The sequence below is a fragment of the Aulonocara sp. 'chitande type north' Nkhata Bay genome, linkage group LG23 (assembly GCF_057382095.1).
Source record: "Aulonocara sp. 'chitande type north' Nkhata Bay isolate Kocher_YH1m ecotype deep benthic linkage group LG23, A_spYH_male_GT1.1, whole genome shotgun sequence".
Classification (NCBI taxonomy): domain Eukaryota; kingdom Metazoa; phylum Chordata; class Actinopteri; order Cichliformes; family Cichlidae; genus Aulonocara; species Aulonocara sp. 'chitande type north' Nkhata Bay.
Genome location: NC_141365.1, coordinates 10,817,513 through 10,832,746, shown reverse-complemented (window position 1 = coordinate 10,832,746; position 15,234 = coordinate 10,817,513). Strand labels below are relative to the sequence as shown.

The window sequence follows — 15,234 nt, the reverse complement described above, 5'->3', positions numbered from 1 at the left end:
AAGGGTGTCATTATAGTAGGTGTGAAAGAAATAGTGGTGTTCTATCAGGGCAAGCAAGGCAAGAAAGGCACTGCTTGTCCAGTGAAATGTAAAAACAGACATCAATTTAACACATATTGCAGTTAAAAAGAAAAATCTCTTTCCTTTTACCGCAAACATTTTTCTTTCATAAAGAGTCTTAACTGTTTGCATTCATCCTTTAGATTACTGCCTTCTGTGACCACGGTTGGCAGTTGTCTCTGGAAGCAAGCATTAACTCTGCTTGACTGGGAGCCATAGGAATCTTGTAGCATCTGCCATTTATCATGTGCCTGTCCTGTTAACAAAGGCTTGAGCTGGTCTAGCTGTGAGGCCTGCAGCTTTTTCTGGTTGTTTGCAGATGCACGTTGTGGATAAACCTCTAGTCTTTCACAGGAAATTGATAGGAGACTAGTGTACTAGACAAGCTGCCACTTTCACTGTACTAAAGTCTAAACATAATATATAGATACATAAAATATATAATTGATTCTTTTTTTTTAAAGTCTAAAATCTTGACTTTTACACATTTTTACACCTTACATTGTAATCCCAGTGGCATCCGACGTGACCTTACTTACTTCTTCATTACACTAAAACCAAGACTTCATTCTCTCTTAATAATACTTTGTTCTTACTTTCTATATATAATTTATTATTATTATTTATATATGACAAAGTGTTACATTAAAAAGATCAATTTTTATTGCCTTCACATCATAAAAGTTCCAGATGGGTGTTTTAATTGAACAACTTAATAAGTATTTAAGGCTATAATTCTGTACTCTAAAAACAGAAATTACTACTGTTGATCAATAATTCAGATTTTGAGTAAAACTGCTACACCTTAAAAGTTCAAATCCATCTTGACCTTGTTGGATTTTTATGTAAAGTTCAATAGTTGTACTTGAACTTTTATACTTCTGCGACAGAAAAGGGAGCAACACATGTGCAGCCTACTTTCTTTCTATTGGACCACTGACTAGGTGACACCATATGTATATTAGGACCTGTTACAACTAATAAACCATCTTATAACACTGTCTATATGTGCATATTGCATGTTTATACAAACTACTGCTACAGCATTTGTTGACTCGGTGCTGAAACGGAATGAGTTTGGAAGTGAGCCAGCCATCTTTTATTCAAGTGACCTTGACGATCTGTCCACACCACCATGTCTTTTAAAGTGGCGAGAGAAAGAGGAAGTGAGAGTGAAAATACAAACATGCACTTTTTCTTTTTTGTTTGTTTGTTCTGTTTTGTTTTTTGAGCGCACATATATTGTACAATTGGGCCGTGTGTGTGAGGGAGAGACAGACAGGGTCACGGTCAACAAGGCAAGATCAACAGATTCATTACGTTTGTTTGATCAATAACTTCCTGTGGGAGATAGATGTCTTTTGGCTTGAGCAGCTGTTCGCTCTGACAATAGTCATTCCCCTCACATGATATTCCTGTGTGGTGAGGGAATTGTCATTCAGCGCATGTTTGTGCGTCATTCAGTGTATGTGTGTGTGGTCCGGGTGGGTAATTCACAGGGCCCAGACAGAAACCCCCAATTCCACCTCACACTTTTCAGAAGGGTCACCCACACTAGAAGCCCTCGCTCCATAAAGCAGGAACACAGTGCACGTTTGCCTGCGTATGCATGTGTGTGTGCGCACGTGTGATTGTGCAACGGACTGAAACTTAAATCAGCACATGAAAGGTGTGTATCTCAGTGTTGCTTCTCCTGCTGCTCTGACAGGAAACAGACCTTGGCTGCGGTGTATGGTTTCTCCAAGCTCCCACACAGGACTCGGTTTCAAACATGGTGCAAAATTTAAAACAGAAATGCAGCATGAGTGGGAACAATGAGGCCAATGTTATGTCACTAGTTAAATTTAATGCCACAGATTACTCACTTCTGTTCCAAGTATTTCAATTTTGCATTATGAAAAAAAAAACTGAGATAGTTTGCATATATCAGAGCCTCAAAGGTTTTTAAGAGTTGTTTAATTGTTTATTTTCCCTGTGTTTCGTATCTATTCAAACTAAATCCTCTTTACAGTTCCTATACACCAGGTTATTCACCTCAGCAGGAGATTGGTATTATTTGTGTGTGTAACGCAGGTCTCCCTAAACATCATGGATCATGAGGGCTGAGACAACAACTGCACAGGGGAGGATGAGCAGCAATCAGAACAAAGAGAAAGAGAGGAATTACGGCATATCTCTCAACACATTTGCACAAATGTTTTGGCTAGACTAGTTGAGTCTTCTCTGTCATCACTAATCAGCTAACAATAAATCCCCGAGCAGCTCTTGGTAGTGAAGTAAAGATCTAGAGAGATGACTCTGTCTGCAAGAGAAGGGTGCTTTTCACACAGCATTTTCAAATATTCACTGAATAATGAAAAGAATGGGTTGAATTTGGTTTTCTGGCAGTCCATCATAGAGTTTTTCTCCTCTGCGGTTCACAATGAACCATAGAATAGGTCAACATCTTATTGGATTTTCTGTTTTGTTGAACATTTTCTGCCAAGTTGAATTTCTACTTCGACAGCCGAGCTAGCTCGCAGAATTTGTGCCGGAGAGTTTTCTGAGCTTTTGCATTTACTCTGTTGCTACAGTGCAATGCATGGCCACGTAATGGACACAAGACGCTGCTCAGCATGTCTGAAGTGAAGACAGCGCTGTAGTTCCTAATGAGGCCGAGGAGTGATCGCTCACAGCAACAACGTGCTGACAGAACTGACCAACGCTAAAGCTCCAGAGGTGGACCAGCACGCTGACTGATCTCTTTAACTCTCAAGCTTTTCAAAATGAGCCTCTATGCTCAGCAACACACTGCAGGGCTTTTTAACGCGTGTTTTTCTTCACAATGAGGAAAAGTCAGCAAATTCCAATAAACATTCTTGTTTACTGGAATCATCAGCTTGGTTTAGGCTGAGCCGTTCTTACAGGGTTTTCCTTCCCAAAGAGGACAAAAAATGTGAAAATGAGTTAATTCTCTATTATTCTTATGGAGCATTTCCTGGCCAGCTCTTTGCTTTAGTATTCGGTTAAGTTATCGTCTTTCTCACGACTCGGTGTCCAAGGCACCATTGTGCTCCAGAGTTTTAAATGTGGTTACATTTCCTGAAGGCTGTTAAAACATAAACAACCAGGGCATGCCACTTCCCATACTTCTGGTTTTTGAATAAGATTTTCATGGATGGAAACACAATCAGATGCAAAATGACAGAACAGTAGATCAATATTCAAGCCAGTATGGAGTGATGTGTTTGGTGCAGTAGAAATAGGCTGTAAAACAAAACTGACCTATTAACACATTTACTAACAGAGTATTTCTAGTCGGGAAGAAAGGACTCTCTTTGAGGATGCCGATGTTCACATTTTGTACAGAGAAGACAGATAGTGTTAGAGAGGAGTAAAGGAGGCCATCTATATCCACTGAGAATGACCATCATTGAACTGAGGTGGTGGCTTACGACACCAGCCAACTTCAATGCAATCCTGAGATCCCTTCCCAGGTGTCTCAATCTCCTTTCACACCTTGCTTCAATTGACCTCAATAGCTCACCTGATGGCGGGCTGAGCAATGTCTCAGAGGTTTCACCTGTCGGCCCCAGTGATGGTAATGACCCATGCTTTTTTTTCACACCTTGGGTCATGTGAAGACTCGCTTGATCAATAGTGGGTTAATGACCCTCAGGACTGCCTGTTACGGGACAGCCCCCATTAGGGGTTAATTACCTGCGTCTCTCCACCAGTTGTTCTAGAACTGAAAAATCTTCTTGGATGAGAAGTGATTGTCTTCAAAAAACTAAAGAAGTCCAGATGTCTTCTTTTCAAGCTCTCAAGATTGTTTTGTATTCTAGCATGTGACAGACTGCTGCATCCTAGATGCATGAAGGAGCGTTTCCGCAGGTCCTTCCTCCCTGCAGCTGTCAGACTGTACAATCAAAACTACTCCCAACAAACATAAATGTTTACATCAGCGCTGTAATTTGCACTAATCAACCAAACAACTACTACTGTTATAACTCTTAGATTATTTTTCTCAGTTCATATAAAAACTCTGTACTTTAAACTTAATAACTGTACAGTACTGTTTTTGTAACTATTGTCCATGATGTAAATATTTTTTCTGTAAACTTTGTGTGTGTTTCTACTCTGTATCCTGTTCTGTTTTCTTTCTTTTGATTAAGTTGATTGAAAAAAGTAATTTCATGATGAAAGCTTTACCAGCCCTCATGACATTACACACCTTCTTCTCACTGTTATACTTGTACTTTTGTGGCGATCGTGGCTCAAGAGTTGGGAGTTCGCCTTGTAATCGGAAGGTTGCTGGTTCGAGCCCCGGCTTGGACAGTCTCGGTCGTGGTTTCCTTGGGCGAGACACTTCACCCGTTGCCTACTGGTGGTGGTCGGAGGGCCCGGTGGCGCCAGTGTCCGGCAGCCTCGCCTCTGTCAGTGCACCCCAGGGTGGCTGTGGCTACAATGTAGCTTACCATCACCAGTGTGTGAATGGGTTGATGACTGGATGTGTAAAGCGCTTTGGGGTCCTTAAGGACTAGTAAAGCGCTATACAAATACAGGCCATTTACTTTCTGTTAAGGGGAAGTTTGTCTACAACATTTTTTAAAGTCACCTTTATGACAATGTTTGGTGGGTAGTCTTGTTTGCTGGTTTATAAAACCAAGCAATAGTTTTAGTGTTACAAAGTAAACAATTCACAGGAAAAAAGGAAGGAAGAACTCATGTTTAAGTGCTGGGTTATCTTGAGTATGGTGGCGGTGGAGGGTTTGGTTTTTAATGATGGTCCCCTTCCTAATTTCCACCTAATGAAATAATTCCCATCTACCTGCAGTGATACACCACTTTTTTTGCCTGGAGTGGTGTTTGGAGATTAAATTAAAACCATCGTGTAAGTCACAGAGCGAGAAAGAATATTATGAGAATTGTGAGTGTGTTTTTTTTTTTATTTCCTCAGGCAGGCAGGTTTTCATCTGAGGCTCTTGTGTCAAGCATTTGACCTCTTTGCTGGTTTTTTAGTGTCAAGGATTTTTAGGTACTCAAGAGCCACAGTCTGCTTCCATGGAAATATGGCTTGAGGGCATGTCCATCACTGCCGAAAGGGTGACCCAGAATACCCAAACACACCCTGCCCAATCGTATTAAAATTCCTCTGCATGGCACACACATTCCACTTTATTCTAGTCTATAGACGGGAAGGGTACCTGTTGCTACGAAACACCAGCCAAACACACGGGTCAGACAAGCGTGTCCGTGTCATTCCTAACATGACAGTGGTTTGCCATAAATCTGTACCGGCACGGTAATAATACTCCTGCGCAGTGGGCGTGGCTGGTGTTTGGCTCTGTGATCGCTGGTTGGAGCCCAGTCTGGCCCACACTCACAAATGGGGAGGCAACACAGGAAACTGGGGCTTCCAGTAAAAACATGTAATTAGAAACACATTGACTGGGAGCTCTGGCATGATACACCCATCAGGAAGGGAGAGACACATGCAGGCAGGGATGCACGTAGGTTTTTTTTTTTTTTTAAGTGATTGAAGTGGAGGACAAGATCACTGGGTCACTGGGAAAGTCCCATGAGAAAATCCAGTGTTGTAAGACTAAAATGGAAAAGCAGAGACATGGACTGTGACATGTTGTTACAGACACAAGCTTAAGAGAGCAGAGCGATAATCAAAAGCAGGGACATCTCAACACCCAATCTGACCTGTCAGCCACTTTAGTTTGATATGTGGCAGACAATAATATTCCACTGCTGCAAATCCCTACTATTACTACTGTTTACAAGATGCAATATAAATGCCACTGTATTTAAGATTGCGTCAGTATGGCCTGGAGGCCTCGCCACTAAAGAGCAGACGGTGCACAGCACGAGCTTCGCGGAGAGCGTGGGCCTCAGCGTGGCCGGGCGGCTCAGGCCATGCCCTGCATGCCCATGTGGTGAACCAAACTCCAGAGGGAAAGCCAGTTAACCCGGCCACATGTGATCTGAGAATCCTCACTAACCATGCTCCCCTCGAAGCATGTCAGGAGCTCAGAGACACCCTGCAAGTTTATATTTATGTGCAGGGGAGCTAAAATGTAACTAAACACAAATACCTGGAATTAGTTAATAGTTTTAAAAAAAATGCACATGAGCTAAAATGTGAAGTTTACTGCAGCATACTGCAACATTTGTATGATTTCAGGAAGCCAAAGGCACATGTGGCAAGATTTACCAAGTTTGAATAAGACACACAGCTCTCCCGCTTCAGTACGATTCTCACAGTCATATCCTGGGATACCAGATAGCCTCTGCACAAGGACAGATGTGAGAAAGAGTCCCTACATCCACAGAGAGAAACCATCAGAGGCACTCTTTAGTGTGTGGTTTTACAGATCAGGCAAGTGGTGACTGTGGCTTCAGAAAGGGAAAAAAAAAAAGGCTTAATTAGCCTTCACTCCCAGCAGACTGCCAACCTAAGAATAGGGGATAGATTAACAACGAGAACTGAACACTTTTAATCAACTCTCAAAGCCTCTTTTTCCTTGTACCCACCCCCACCTTAATGTCAACAATCTACAAACACATAATTACAAAGAGTAGAGGAAATGGATGTTTCATAGGTGATGAGGTTTTATACATTTTAAAATACAAAGGTGTGAAGTGACAATTCACAGTCTCAGAATAAACTGCTGGAAAATGGGCATTAATCAAATGGGGAGTAATTGAAGGAGCAAATGGAAGTAGATGGAAAAAACAGAAAAGAAGTGCACTTTTATTGAAATGCATGAAGTTCTGGTTTGAACAATGATTTAAAAAAGAACAATGTAAACACATATTTTAAGGCACAAAACCCTTGGGACATTTATATGAAACCATACTCTACAAATCATTACCAGAATCAACAGAAACAGTACTTTGCATTTTTTATTTGCCCCAGATTTGGGAAACATTTGTCCAGAATCTGTGACACGGGTATGCTAACAGGCTTTAAGCACCGCTGGTTTTCATACAACAAGGTGTGGGAAACGAAGGAACTGCTCAACCCATTCCTCAAGGTAAAGATGAAGGTCACACCCAACACATTCATCCAAAAACAGATTTCAAGAAAGATGCAATAGCAATATGTTTACAGCTATTGTGTAAAAACTATTTAGGACCTATTTCAGATTTTCTAGGCATTTTCAGAACTCATAATGCTATAGCATGCTTCTAAAAAGTACAGTACATCTGAACAGGTTTGGACCCGTGCCTTGTATTTTCATCTTTACATATAATCTTCCATTTAAATCAGTAAAACATGAAGTGAATGAATGAATTTTTTGTGTTTATTAATTTAAATAAGACTTCTGGCCTGTGCTCTGTGTTGCTATAGGCACCATAAAGCTCAATAGAAAGTCTGCATAAAAAACAACTGACATGGACATCTTGACACCAATCATTGTCCTGTTTTAAGGCCTGTAATTCACCATTATGGCTACTAGAGTTTGTTATTTTTTGGAGCCAAAAACGACAATATTTGGGTGAAAGACTAAAGTGTTAAGTTGACATTCAAATCCATAGATTATGGATATCGATAATTAATAAACTACTAGATTTTACTCACCAAAAGTGAAATACACTTCTCTGCCACAGACCAGGCTGTGAAATTTGTCAGATAAATGTATTCAAATACTCAAAACAGCACCAACACCACAAATATGGTCAGAATCTAGTTTAGTGGCTCCATTTAGCTAAACAATTTTAGCCGAGGCCTGCAGTTTTTGTCACTTCGCTGGCTTTATTTTTCTGCCCTTGAGACCCATGCTTTGTTTTGCCTCCTGAACAAAAGGGTTTAGCCTCCCGACAGGAAAATATGTAGAAAGTGTACAGATAAAACTAAAGTGCACAGAAAAGTTTTTGGTCACAACTTGTCTTCATCATTTGGCAACTGGCCACAACTGTACAGTAAGGTATTCAGAGAACAGTGGAATGGGTCATGTTGTGGCAGTATGTACAGTAACACTGGTTAGAGTTCAGAAAGACTGGAGCAGACACAGAGGCTCCGGAGGCAGATCAAACATATCTGGGATTCTGTTTGTTCAGATCTCCAAAAACAATATGGAAACAGTATGACCGAAAGAAAGTACAAATACACAGTCAGTGTTTCAATTTTGAAATACTCGCCTTAATCTTTTCCATGTCCTACATGCATGTATCATTATTAGCAACATTTCTGCTATCTTTCTATCTGCATATCATCTTAGAGCACAAGACTTAAGTTTATCTGAAGAATAAGATCTCGTTTTTAGCCAGTGCTTCCTTAATTGGCTCTAACTCTCCGTTTCCCCGTGGACATTCTCCATATGGACTTTGAGGTAGTCGTTCCTGGTGAACTTCTTGTGGCACAGCTGGCACTCTGCCATCGGTCGGTTGGGGTTGTGCGTCAGCTTGTGCCTGCTGAGCATCTTCTTCAAGCTGAATGAAAGGTCGCAGACCTACAGAAAACAACAAATAGAGGATTATAGGAGTCATAATTACACTATTTAAACACACTTTATTTAAATCTGGCAATATCTGCTCACTGTAGAGCCTCGGTGCAACAAAAATGGGACACGCACTTGGCAACAGAAACGTCTCTTTTCTCCACACTGGTAGCAGGGGGAGGGGGGATGCACGTAACTTAACATCCATCTTAAATGAGGCATTTTACACTGTACAAATGACTTCAGGGCCCTCTATCAATCAGGATAATCCGCCAATGGCTGGCGTTCAGCTGCAGTTTAACATACAGCTTGGAGAATCGCAGCATGTGTCCTCCTCGCTCCATCTGCGAAGAACGTCAGCGCTATGAATTACATTCAGAAAATCTCACAGACAGCTTACATCTGTGGGTGAACGGCAAATATAGAAGCTATGAATGAAAACAGCAGAACCATCACATGATACCATTCCAATAGTTTATCAGGTGGACTTCCACATTTTCATTGATGCGCTATCATGTTGTCATTTATGTTGCTCCAGCAATCTATAAATCTGCTGCTGTGTCAGGAAAAATATTTTCAATTTTGCAAAGTGAAAGAAGGACAGCAGCTGATGAGAGCGAGAGAGAGAGAGGGGCCTCCACTTCTCATGGTATCCCAGATGTTGCTTGATGCTTCGACAACATTTTAATGCTGGTTTGACAGACGCTGCATTCAGAACCCCTCCAGCTCGTCTGGAAAATGTTCCTGGGACTGTGTGATCTCTTTGTCTGACTCAAAATCCACCCCAAAATAAAATCCACATGTTATTTCTATTATTTCTAATAGTTTATATGTTGAATTATTTCTTCCAAAGCTGGGAAAAAGGATCCAGATGAACGCTTGATGTTGCCGAGAGACACGTTCCAGTGATGCTTCACCGGAGATGAATGGGATACTGATTGTGTGTCCTCAAACGACAACTGTAGATGATTCTCAGTGAATATGGGCGCATATGCTGTTTTAGAATTCAATGATCTTGTGGATAGAGGATTAGTGGCGTGTTAAAGCTCAAATGATAATTTAGGAATCCAGACTGGTGCTTTAAGCTTTGTTTGAATAAGACATGCTTGGAATCTACAGTTACGAGCTTAAAGTACTCTGCGTGACTTCAGCGTCCACATCAAAAGTCAACAAAAACGGGATAACAGAAGTTGCATCAGTTTGAAATCTTCAGAGCTTTTGCCTTGAAGACTTTCAGCACAGGGAAAATCCATGCGAGTCGTATTATTATCATAGTTTTGGTTTTGTAGCAGTTTTAGTCAGTGTCTCTTTTTAGTTAGATCACTCACCTTATTTCTTAGTGTTGAGCTTTTTCCTGTATTTCCTGTGATTGTGTTGTTTTATTTTCTTTATACATAGCATAAGTTTGCTCAATATTTGCTTCAACTTGAGCCCAATGGTAGCATTTTTAGGGTCTACTGTAACAGGCCATGTTTTTGTTGAACTTTAGGCTAAAATAAATTTGCATAAGAAATAAACATTCATATTTCACAAGACTAGAATGATTTAAATATGCATTATCAACTCCACATGGAAAACTAGTGTAAGCAACATGAAAACATGCCATGGTTTATCTTTATTATATAATGCAGGTTACTAATTCTTACTGTTTCTCATTTCATATCCCTGTAGCCATTTTTGGCAGGTGGGGGTCAGACAGGCCTCTGCCGCTGACCACCACCAAATTCACCCAGGATACAGCCAGCTTAAATGACTTAGTGGTCAAATATCCAACCAAAATTCTGCCAGAAGTTTGTTAATGGCTAACAAAACTGTCTTGCTAAAGGGCATTTAACCAAATATTAGGGGGGATGTATGTATATATTGCAGTGTGTATCTATACTTTTGACCCTGTGTGGATTAATTAAAATCCCCAATAAATTCAAATTTGTTTTTTAGTAATTAATAATATATTCTGTATAATCATTCCACCCTGGAGAAAGCACAGTTCAAAGAAGTCATTAAAAGCCCCAAATTAACATGACATTCAGGCTCGTGATGAGTGTATGGAAACTTCAGACCACAACTGTGGATGGATGGATGAATGATTTGCTGACGCTTGCTGAAGCAGTGACGCAACCCCTTTGTTTCTCTGCCGTGGCTGTCACATGATCCTACTGATATGTCTCTGTCACCTAATCCTCTTACTGTTTTATGTATGTTTATATTTATGTACCAAGTTGCTGCACTTTTTAATACATCAATGTCATATTGATGGCTCCATTGTGAAGGTAATATGAAGGTAATGAAAGCAAAGAAAATAGGGAGTTAAGGGAGTTGTCACATGGGAAAATGGACCTGCTTGATGAGTCGGTGAAGATTTGTGTCATGATTTCGCTTTCAGAGTTACATTCCTAATTTTGAAAAAAGGCATTTTCAGCTCCTGTTTGTTGTGTACTGACGAATAAACAAGAAACAGTAACTGCTTTTCATACTGAAATCCCTTGAAAACCTCACAATTATTAGGCAAGTTATAAATAACATCTCTTTTTCTGTGATTTCAAAGAGACTTATGTATATTTATTCACGATAGACATGAGAGATAATGATGTTCTTGGAAAGTGTTAGTCACACTAAACCAAAAAAATATGTGTAGCATCTGTGTGTACAGATTGGACTGTTATGACTAGCAGAAGCGGCTTACATGAATGAGTGTCTCTGTGACCAGGTCAAATCAACAGAAAAAGCTCCAACAAAATAACTTTCTTTTCAAAGTCTGTAAACCGTTGCTTGGGAATAAAAAAGCAATCGCAATGTTAATAATGTTTAAAGGTGTCCTGCAACCCAGACCCCTGTATTGTTTAGCCAGCACCATAGTTCGGCGAGTTCAACTTCCAGGACAGTTGTGGCTTTATAAATGAAAAACAGAAAACACAAAATTGGACAAAAACAAAAGCAGGGAGAAAATTTTTCCAAACACTAAAAACAAATTCTGTCGCGTGTTCTCTCCTCAATCTCTGAGAATAATTATTACTCCTGCAGCATTATAAGCAGAGAGTAATTTCTCCCTCTGATCCTCTAAATGTGTTTATGTGAATCAGCCCACTGGGCCCCTCTAAAGAAGAAAGATCGCTATCTGCCTCTAACTGAGCCCCAACTCTTCCACACATCTGGCCCTATGCCAGCAAAACAAGAAAGAACAGACAGTGGTTGATGGTACGGAGGACCAAAACCGCCAAATTTTTTAAAAAGACCAATAAATTGTTTAAAATGTAATTAAATTAAGAATTAGATATGACATAAATTGATATTTCTGGTTTAACTTGTTTTTTGGGAAAATAAATGTTGTAATAACTCCCCCATTTATTTTCTTTTTGAGTAAATTTCCTTTGTATTTATTTTTATTAATTTTCCATTTCTGTTGTGATGCTCGCATCAGTCAACCAATAGACACAAAGTTGAAATAAATGATGAATAATTAGTTGAATTTATTTTTCTTTTAATTCTTTAGGCACATTTATAGCTATAATTAATTTACTGAGTCAATTTATATATTTTAGGCAGTTGCAGTGTTCCACAGAGCTGCGCACTCACATCACATTGAAAAGGCTTCTCTCCTGTGTGAGTCCTCATGTGCTCGTCCAGTCCTCGTTTCTGACTGAAGGCCTTGTTGCACTCGCTGCATTTATACGGCTTCTCCTGCAGTGAAAAACACACAAAGGCACAAATTTAAAGAGGGCACTTTGTCTGTCAGTGTACAGCAGAAAAATACATTAAACAATAATTCACCAGCTTTGGTCACATATGGACAAAATCTGGAGGGAAAAGTGTAATGACAGACATATGTACAAACAGGCATGCACAGCACAGTGGAAAACACAATAAGATGTGGAAACACATACATTCACCTTCACGCACTGATGTTTTCTCACTTCACACCACAGCGGTCTCCCTGTGCGTTTATGAAGATATGAAATGAAAGATTGTACAGTGCCTGCAGTAGAGAGGAAATGAGCACCATAGAGGCCATCAAAAACACATGGATTCCTCAAAAGAGAAAGGAAAACAAAGGAGAGCAAATCTCTTTGAACGCGTATCAGTGCACTGGCACTCTGGGGCTGTAGAATATCACTCCTGCGTCTCCACACCTCATCGGTTTACCGAAGAACATTTCCTCTATGCCTTTCGGAGGCCTGTCTCACTGTCAGTCAAAGCTGCTATATCACAGTGGGTGTGTTCACAAAAATCTCCCAAGTATGCCTGTGTGTGTATGTACAGTCGAACGGTAGGCGTGTGCTCCCCACTTCGAGGGGAAACGGCGGTGACACCTAAAAGACTTGAAGAGAAGTAAGACGCATGTAGATAGCGAGGAGCTGTTTCCCAGTGTCACTCTTTGGAAAGCTGTTTTTGACGAGTCTGGCTGATAGCAGCGACTCTACCCATTTAAAGCTTAGTTGTCATGGGAACAGGGTGAATGCAGGAAGTTAGGGTCCTGGGAAAGGCACTATCATGTGGGCGGGGCAAGGAGCGCCCAATGACACAGGACACAAAAGGAGGTAAAGATCAGGTCCACTGCATGAGCGGCTTTAAGTATGCAACAGTTTGTGTGAATGTGACTGAATAAAAGGGACGATAAAGCTGGATCTGTGTGTGTGTGTGTGTGTGTGTGTGTGTGTGTGTGTGTGTGTGTGTGTGTGTGTGTGTGTGTGTGTGTGGGCAAGAGACCGCCGTCTCAAGGAAACAAACTCTGTCTTGATCAGTGTGATGCAAATTTCCACTTAAACCTGCAGCCATAACAAGTTCACTTCTTTTTCCATCAGGGGAGGAGGGTTCTTCTATGAAAGACTGAAAAGGTCAGTGTTCAAAGGTCCCGAAACACATGGATGGACTTAGGTGATGTGGTGTACCCAGAATGCATCACTACGACCCCGGTAACATTGAACATCTGTACCTGGTGGCCTTCATTGTTCAGCAGCTGTTCCCCCTTTGACATCTGACCTGGCCATTCTTCTGGATCTGACCACTCTCCAAAAATGTGCACATCTATACATGCAAGGATGGAGTCTCGTTTAATTACTCCGACAGAGCACATCTTCTCGTATGACATTTGAAAAGCTGGTATTTGTAAAGCAGCATGCCAACGGCACGTTGTTGTACTCTATTAGGCTTCAGGCTCCAACCAGATATCAACAAACAGCCCATTGTAGGTTTGAATGGTTTTCAGACATGCTAGCAGCACGGCTCCAGGCTGTGTCAGTCTGCCAGTCTGTCTGCTTGGTTGTTTTTTTTCTCTCCTTTGATCGAGAACGGAATATCTTAACAAATACTGGATGGAGTGCCGTGTTCTTTTGTGCAAACATGCGCTGTCCTTTTTTGTCTAGAACCACAACAAGATTGTATTATTGTGGTTCACAGTGAAATACCAAAAACAAGAAATCTCACCCAGGTCTTTATGATATTATGGCTTTAATCAATATTAGTCGGTCCAAAAAATTTGCAAAGGTGCAGTGTCAGCTTTGAGTTAATGTGCAAAAACTGACTTGATTAAGATGTTGCCCAGAAAACAAGGAGAAACTGAATGTATTCAACATCGTTCATTTTGTGGTTTAACTTAAAATTGTTTTAATTATAAAGGTGGTGACATTATCAAAATGACAAGCATAGCTCTAGCTTTTTCTTGATCTCTACTAGAGTAGCTTTGCATGATTAATTATTAAAGTTATTCTTTATTTATCTTTTGAATGGAAGATGAATCCGAAAGATAAATAATTCAGAACCAGGACACGCTGGAGAAATTATATCTCTTAGCTGGCTTGAGAGTGCCTGAGTGTAGCTCCTGGATGAGCTGGAGGAGATGTCCAAGGAGAGAAAGGTTGAGACCGGCACTGTTAGTGGATGGATGAATGCGTGTATGAATGAATGACTAATTGAGCTTGATGCACCCACTCAGGTCATCCGCTATCTTAAACAAACAGTTTTAACTCAACTCCATTTAATTTTATTCATTTTTAATTCTATCTATTTTTTTAATGTACTGTATTTCTCACATTAATTAACTGTACATTTACAGACCTCACTTTTTGAAACTTGGCCATGTTTAGTATGAGCATCCACACTGGCAAAATACATATTAACAGAAACTAAAGAAAGGCATAATAGATCACCTCTGAGACTCACGCATGAATCAGGTAAAGCTTTTGCCTTTTGGGAAAAAGTGAAAGGGGCTAATTTCATGAGTAAACCTTAGTGTGACACATTAGTCTTATTAAACTTACATATAAAGCATTAGCATTTAGAAAATAGGAAACTGGGGAATTGGAAATTCTATTCCATATGGCTGAAAGATGACTGGCTAGTGTTTCTGTAACCACAGAACAAACAGCCATATCAGTTTTCATTGAAGATCAAAATTGTTTTAAAAATCCTTTAACTTCCAAAATATCGTCATCAGACGTGTTCCATTTTGGTTTGCAGATGATGTGGTTTGCGGTATAAACACAAATCACACAATCTCCAGTCACATCCATCTCACATCATCTGTACATTAACAGTGAGCTGCAGCACTTTCAGCCAAATGACATTAATTTTTCTCAACAGTGACTTCATCTGCCTCTGCTGTGTGTAACTGTTCAGCCCATTTCTCCGAGCGCTGTGAGCGAAGGCAGATCTGGGACGCTGGGAACAAAACATCAGTCAGTTTAATCAGCTGCACGCTACAAAATCATACCTGCATGTTCTTACGGAGTCACAGCAACCTGGGCAG

At 40.4% G+C, this 15,234-nt stretch overlaps 1 protein-coding gene across 2 annotated transcripts in view; it reads right to left on the bottom strand.

Annotated features, from left to right (window-relative positions):
- Positions 1 to 6,792: 6,792 nt before the first annotated feature.
- prdm5 (PR domain containing 5) overlaps positions 6,793 to 15,234 on the bottom strand; it is a 42,998-nt gene continuing 34,556 nt past the window's right edge. Inside the window, exons 15-16 of one of the 2 annotated variants that reach the window (XM_086283922.1) lie at positions 12,066 to 12,170; positions 6,793 to 8,504 (exon numbers count right to left, since the gene is read on the bottom strand). In XM_086283922.1, the coding sequence (XP_086140048.1) occupies positions 8,340 to 8,504; positions 12,066 to 12,170 (270 nt within the window). In that variant the 3' untranslated portion in view covers positions 6,793 to 8,339. The remainder of the gene's footprint in view (positions 8,505 to 12,065; positions 12,171 to 15,234) is intronic. The other variant, XR_015127267.1, reaches the window with a different exon arrangement.